Consider the following 7,558-nt stretch of genomic DNA (forward strand, 5'->3'; position numbering starts at 1 on the left):
GTCTGTTTTTGGACACTCTAATGTGCAATTTTCAACCAATTTCTGTGGTTTTTAAAATCCTATCAATGTTAATGTCTGTTTTCAACCACCGTAAGCTACAGTGGGGGTCCCCAGTCTCTGGAACCTTCATTTTGGGGGTCGCGTGCTGAAAAGGTTGAGAACCACTGGTGTAAATGACTAAATAATTCAGTTGTAGATATCTCAGTCCCTCCGAATTCAAAAGTTAATTGAAACTTTGGAATATTTGCAGGTGTGCACCATATTCTCGTGCACATGGTCACGTTTTTTTTTTTTTTGTTTTTAAAAACAATCCCACAAATTAGCCTTGAACCATGTAGATCCTGATATCAGTCATTTATTGTTTGGATGTCGTCGGTTTTATCGTTGAAATTGTTCTTTTCCCCCCCCACCAGAAATCTGAGATCATGTTTGTACCGTGACCACATCTTCTGTCTAACCATCTGACATTTCTGCTGCACGCTGAATTTGAGAAATATTTCAAAAACCTAACGACACAAACGTCCTCTGAAACAATAGTTCTCACCTTCTGGATGTTCGCTTTGTGACACAGTTTTCATGTTACACGCTATCATTTTGCCTTTTGTTGTACTTTGCGTAAAAAAACCAAACTCGTTTTCTCAATTTAATATTGGGACATGATCCATGACTCAGCAGGTTTCTTTTCTTTTCATGATTAAACAGGTTTGACAGTCCTGTAAACATCTGTAGCACATCTGTGTGGAATCAGAGAGGATTATCTTTACTTTCTGCTGCTTTTTCCCATGGATTTAATTCACTTAACAAATATTAACCCTACACCTGTTTCTCAAAATATCATCAACAATCAGAGAATGTACTTTAGTCAATGTTTATTGACAACAACTAGGAAGTACTGTTGATATTATCTCTATGGCGACCAAATCTGCAGAAACGTACAGACGTTGGTTCTGTCAAAACTAATACAGGATGGGCATTAAAATGTGTTCTAAAGCGAGATCACCATTATCTCCTTTATTAGTCAACAATACACTTCAAGAAAGAAAAAATCATCATACACACACACACAAAGTGGGTAAATACACTGGTTAGTCTGGCTACTTTTTGGTTGTCTTGCGGATCAGCGCCATTCTCTGAAACAAAGCAAACAAAGGTGGTTAACGGCACCGTGTGATTAAAACCTGGTAATAAACTAATAATCACCTGTTTGTGAGCCTCTGTGGTGCAGGCCTTCTTAAACGGTCGAATCTCGTCTGAGCCGTAACCAGGAATCCACATGTTCCACTGACGCTCTGAGCAAAAACACACAACGTAGAAGTTTGTTTTAATATTAGAGAAGGGTTTCTCCTTCACAATAAAAGCTCACAAGTGTTTAAGTGGCTGATACCAATAATTAGTAATCAAGCAAACTGATGACAATAATTTTGTCAAATGCAGTGTTAATTTTGATTTAGTTTTAGTCCAAATTTAGTCATCAGGGTTATTTCAGTTTTTGTCTAGTTTGAAATTAGTAATAAATGAAATTAGGATTTTAAATTGATTAAATCTGTTTCAGGTTAAAAAAAAAAACAAAAATACATTAAATTACCATTGATCAACTGTGATGTTTGTAAATACAGACAGATTGGATGTGATCAATACATAAAATCACGTGAGTTCTGATCGGATTTCGACCCATGTGACAAAATTATATATTTTTTTAATAGTCGACAAAAATATTTGACATTTTTTGGTAAAATGTTTTAATTTTTTTTAGATAGTCTTATTGTCAAAAATGTGGTCAACGAAAATGATGTTGAAAATTTTTAGTCGACATAACAAACACTGGTCACATGGTATAAAATCCAATCAGCATTCATGTGATCAATATAATGATTGGTGTGTATTTGCAAACATTAAAAGCTGATCAATGCTAATTGAATCTATAAAAACGCATAAACTCTAATGCTGTATATTTTAGTCCATTATATCGGTAACAGTTTTAGTCGACTAAAACTATGACTATAACTACTTTTTACTAAAAAATGAAAGAGACCGATATTTAGAACCGACTTTTATTTGCTGTAAAAATTCAAATTTTGGTGTCAAAACATCTGGGATTAAACTAAATACAGTTTGTTTTTGTATACTAGTCTATAAAAAAGACCATAAACTGTTGTAGAATAAACGCTGACACAAATATTGGTTTAAGGAATTTTATATATATATTATTTATATATATATATATATATACAGTATATATATATAAAAAAATAACTCATCCATTTATTTAGATATGCATAATTTTATGTTTTTAAAAAGAAAACAATGGTAACAGCCTGGGAAAAAATGACTTTAGTTTATATTTTCCTTACTTTTCCAGTCATCATATTCCAAAGAGAGAAAAATACGTACCTAGATGTAACTGAACGTCTTTCACCTCCAGGGTGTTGGACTTGCGATGACGTGCCAGTTGACAGGCGGCCGTGACTACGCTCTCAATGAAATCATCTGCGATTTGTAGCAACATCTGGTGAAAGTGGAATGAAAAACATTAGCTGAATAAAACAATCAGTGGGTTTTTCACTCTTCTAATAAATCATGAGTGTTTGCTTTAGGACAATGAGACAACGATCAACAGAAAGTAAAAGTGAAACACTCAACCTTTAATATCCACTGTTATCCTGGAAGTTTATTATTATTATTATTATTTGGGACATAGTATATAGTCATCTTAAAGATGTAAATCCTTGTTTTAATCAGAAATAAAATGGGTTAAAAGTGACAAAAAATGGTGGAAAAGGTGGTGAAATTGGTAAATTGCAAATTACAGTGGCCAAAAACAATATTGGCTTAAAAGTGGCAGAGAAATAATCTAATTTAAAAAAGTAGGAACAATTAGTTTAAACTGGCAAAATAATGGGCATGACAAATCGTGAATGTGGTTAAACAAGGTAAAAAAAACAAGTATGAAATATGGTGAAAAGAGGTTAAAAATGACAATAATGGGTCAACATATGTGACATTAGGTGGAAACGTAGTGGAACGGGCTTGTGTTGAAAGTGGCAAAAAATGCGCAGAAAAGTCATTGAAATTTAATGGAGAAGTGGCAGAAATGCATTAAAAGGAGCAAAAAATATGACAAAAAAAGTGATGAAAATAGGTTAAAATATGGTGAGTTTGGTGTAGTTGTAAAATTAAATTAGCAAAAATGGGCTCAAATTGTTAAAATATTCCTAGTTTCCTGAAGGCATCTGGCGACCACCTCCCAGTGTCTTCCTAACCCAAGGTTGAGAACCCCTACATTGTGTTAACCTCTCACCTCCTCAACATCCTCATCCAGCTGCTCATTGGGGTCGATCTCTCTCACCAGGTCCTGCAGCTTCTTCTTACTGAGCACCTGCAAATGCACACATTACACATCTTTTATTCTGTTTCCTCAGTTTAACATCACTCAGTGAGTAGCTGCTGTTGCATTGTGGGAGTTTCTCAGCTCACCTGAGATCCCTCTGGACTGCTCCTGCCTGCAGGGCCCGATGGGAGGCCCTTGACCACTGTGGCGTTGCTGTTGGCCATGATGGTGGCAACAGGAAACACAGACAGAGGAGAGGGAGGGGGGTCGCTGGCCGTCACTGAGCGACGACTCAGGAGATTCTCCAAAGTGTGATGGACTGATTCTCAACAGGAACTGCAAAATCTAGAGAGAGAAATAAGAAGTTCAATTACTTGCATTTAAGATTCAATTAATTTACAATAAAATCACACCTCAGGGAAGCCATCCCTTCCCTTCAACTCAATATTTATTGAGCATCAGATTACAGCTGCTGGAGATAATTGTATTCTTTCTTATCAGATAAAGATGTAGTGTAGGCCTCATTCATCAATAAATCAAAGATCATTTGCTTGAAAAGAGATGTAAAAGTGTTGAACAATTGGAGAATTTTCTTGTGTTGGCCCCCAAAAAACTCACAAAAGTGATACATTTCTGGTGTTCCCATGGAAAAGTGAAAGTTGTGGCATAATAATGGCAGATGTTTAATTATTGAGGTTTGCACGGAAAGAAAACCCCACAAAATGGCAGAAAAATGCACAAAATATTTACAAAAACAGAAAATACACAAAATAGTAAAGAAACCCTTAAAATGGTAGAAAAATGTACAAAAATAAAATAAAAAAAAACACACAAAATGACAGAAAAATAAACAAAATCACAACAAACATAACTCCAAAAAACACAAAATAAAAAAATCGTTCAAAAAGAAACAACAGAAAATAGTGGAAAAATACACAAAATAAATAAAAAACACGATATGAATCCAAAAAAGCACACAAAATAACAATATGTATCTGTGGAAATTGTTGCACAATATATTTGATCTAAATGTCAACATCATGCTTACTTTAGTTCATATTAGTGCAACCTAACAGATCTAAAATAACATAATGTGACATTATTTATCCAGAGGAATTAAAAACCACATGATGCTAAACCCTCTCAACACATGCATACGTTACACAACAATCCGGATCAATTTTACACGGGTAACTTATTAATAACTATGACACGTGTACATTTTGCAAACCATGAAAATAACTAATAATATTTAACTGACTCAAGAACAAACAATTTGCACACTTCGCGAGGTGCTAAAAACAATAGCATTTTACCGGAGTTAGCCACAGATGCTAACATTAGCAGCTAAGCTCGATAAACAGCTTTGGCCACAAAACGTTCCCAAAGCGTTAGCTCGAATAGAGACTTACCGAGCCCCAAAACTACTATCTATCCATATTTCTTTAGCTTTGATGAAAAAACCGCAGATTGGGAATTAAGTCAAATCGTCAACAAACAGCCGCGGATTCTTGATGCAAAGCTTGGGGGTGATTTTCTTTTATTTTTTTTAATACCACTTCCGGTTATTTGCAGCGTATTTCCGCCCTGCCCTGCCCTCTGCTGGAGAGGGTAATGGCTGCAGTACTACTACGTCTGCTGTACAACCACTTTTAGCATTTTCAAACAACGCTTCAAACAAATCTTCAGAGATTTGAGTGCCGTAAATTGGGATACAACTAAAAACGGTGAATTTTAACAAATTCTAATCATTTTTTAAGCAGTTTGCGGTACTTTGGTGGTCTCATCTCAGAGGACCGGAAGTTGGAGGTAAACACGAGGGACGTGGTGAAGGAGGCCAAACAAACATTTCTTCTTTCTGTGGTTTCAGGAAAATGATACAACCACAGAATCTGTTTCAAAGCTCGTAAGCAGTAAATAAGTTTGCACGTTATTATTTTATTTTTAAAATGTTTTTAATTACTTTTTTCCTTTTTTTAATAAAGTAAATGTCATGTGCTGCTATGATGCTATCAGAGTAAATTCAGTCAAATAACTATTAGGGGTGTCCCTATCCGATTGTAATATCGATATATTGATCAGCTATCAGCTAAACAAAAGAGTATCGGATTATGTAGACCTCCATCTAAAATATGAGACATTATCCGATGCATAATTTGTTTTTATTGGATAAATTGAGGATATTTTTCAGGGTCTTCAATTTTTAAAGAATATGTTTATATTTAATTTAACAACTGTTTTGGGATTTTTTTAATTATCTTTTTTTTTTTTTTTTTTTGCACTTTATTAAATATACATTTTAGTTTTTATTGGATTTGTTGACATTAGTTTTTAGAATCTAAATTTTTTTCTATTCAATTGTAGAATATGCTTAGGTTTAAGTTTTTGAACACATTTATCCTCAGCTGATCTATTAGGTTAATGTTTGTGTCCCAAAAAACTTGCAGTTAAAGCAGTAAAATCCACTTGTTTGCTGACTCTTGTAATTCATGTCACACCTTTACTTTCACTTTTGTCTACTTCTCACCTCTGATGAGCAGAGAAGTAAAAGTGGGAGCAAATGAAGCCTGAAATGTGAGCTTGTTCCGTGTTGTATTCCACGCCGTAGAGCAGCAAACAGACCAGGACTGCTGTCACGTCCTACACAAAGTGCTGACCTCAGACAACAATGTGAGGAAACATGATCGAGTTCCTTCTCCTCAGACAGGAATCACGTGGCGAGAGGGGAGCAAATCATTAAAGCAGTAGAAGCAAAACACATACAGTACGTATTATATGGGTCATTCCATGTCATTTCAACACATTTTCAAAACATTTCATGCACTATAGTCTAAATTTTTTTTGAAGTTTTGTGCATTTTTTGGATTTATTTTTGCTACTGCTTTGTGTGTGTGTTTTTTTTTAAACTAATTTGTGTATTTTTGCCACAAAATACAACATTATCTTCTACTTTAAATTAGGCATATGGGTCATTCCATGTCATTTGGTCTAAAAAAAGTTTTGAGATATGTAAAATATATATATCTCAGGAACTACACTCCATAGAAAATGGAAATTTGTATATAGTAATGCAGCTCCACCTGTTGTATAATATACAAAAATATAGCTGAAGAAAACTTGTATTATATCATAAGAAAGCGTAACTTTCAAAATACACAAAATACATCCCCAAAACACACAGAAAATGACAGAGAAATATACAAAATGACAACAAAAATGCACAAAATAAAATACAAAATACACAAAATAGTAGAAAAATGCTCAAAATAGTAGAAAAATGCACAAAATGACAGAAAAATATACAAAATGACAACAAAAATGCACAAAATGACAGAAAAATATACAAAATGACAGCAAAAATGCACAAAATAAAACACAAAATAGTAAATAAATGCTCTAAATAGTAGAAAAGGGCACAAAATGACAGAAAAAAATACAAAATGACAACGAAAATGCACAAAATAGTAATTAAACGCTCAAAATAGTAGAAAAATGCACAAAATGACAGAAAAATATACAAAATGACAACAAAAATGCACAAAATAAAACACAAAATAGTAAATAAATGCTCAAAATAGTAGAAAAATGCACAAAATGACAGAAAAATGCGCAAAATGACAAAAATATACAAAATGACAACAAAAATCTGTTCTCTGTTTTAATTTATAGTATAAAGACTAATCTTTCTTGGGATGTAGAACCACATTTCTTTATTACATGAAGCCATTCTAGCTCGTCTCTTTGTCTTACAATTTATTGTTAGTTTTTCATTAGTATCATAATGTATTGCAGATATTTTTGTATATTCTGAGAGAGTAGGTGGAGCTGTATTAATATACCGAATTTTAGTTTCCTATATGATGTAGTTCTGAGATATTGGAAGATGAAAATGGAAGAAAAATAAGGACGAGTGAAAATTGACACATTTACACGTCACTAAATTGTTCATATCTCAAAAAGTTTTCATCCGTTCAAACTAAAAACGTACAGCGTGTCTATTGAATAATCACATAACAAATGGTGAAAATTTCAGAATTTTTTTAAACCGAAGTGCGAGTGGAGTATATTAGAGTAGAGTGACTTTATTGATCCCACAGTGGGGAAATATACTGTTATTACAGATAAAGTGCAAAAAGACAGTCGATGGCAACAAACAGAAAACCCAAAAAACACCTACAAAAAAAATATTGCAATGAATGAGATGAAATACGACAATACAATAATAGAGGC

At 33.6% G+C, this 7,558-nt stretch overlaps 1 protein-coding gene across 1 annotated transcript; it reads right to left on the bottom strand.

Moving 5' to 3' along the window:
- Nucleotides 1–854: 854 nt before the first annotated feature.
- taf12 (TAF12 RNA polymerase II, TATA box binding protein (TBP)-associated factor) lies at nucleotides 855–4,898 on the bottom strand. The gene is made up of 6 exons (XM_028471533.1): nucleotides 4,741–4,898; nucleotides 3,475–3,673; nucleotides 3,299–3,376; nucleotides 2,392–2,506; nucleotides 1,201–1,289; nucleotides 855–1,130 (listed from the first exon to the last, which is right to left on the bottom strand). Exons 2-6 carry the CDS (start codon nucleotides 3,550–3,552, stop codon nucleotides 1,095–1,097), a joined length of 396 nt encoding a protein of 131 aa, XP_028327334.1. The 5' UTR covers nucleotides 3,553–3,673; nucleotides 4,741–4,898; the 3' UTR covers nucleotides 855–1,094.
- Between the last annotated feature and the right edge of the window lie 2,660 nt (nucleotides 4,899–7,558).

This window comes from Gouania willdenowi, chromosome 16 (genome assembly GCF_900634775.1).
Source record: "Gouania willdenowi chromosome 16, fGouWil2.1, whole genome shotgun sequence".
NCBI classification, from domain to species: domain Eukaryota; kingdom Metazoa; phylum Chordata; class Actinopteri; order Blenniiformes; family Gobiesocidae; genus Gouania; species Gouania willdenowi.

What these genes read in the sequence shown, in the direction of transcription:
- taf12 (XM_028471533.1), bottom strand. Translation starts at nt 3,552, where the DNA reads ATGGCCAACAGCAACGCCACAGTGGTCAAGGGCCTCCCATCGGGCCCT. An exon ending in TGGATGAGGATGTTGAGGAG is followed by an intron (nt 2,507 to 3,298) that starts GTGAGAGGTTAA and finishes CACTTTCACCAG; the next exon opens with ATGTTGCTACAAATCGCAGA. An exon ending in AGACGTTCAGTTACATCTAG is followed by an intron (nt 1,290 to 2,391) that starts GTACGTATTTTT and finishes GTTTTTGCTCAG; the next exon opens with AGCGTCAGTGGAACATGTGG.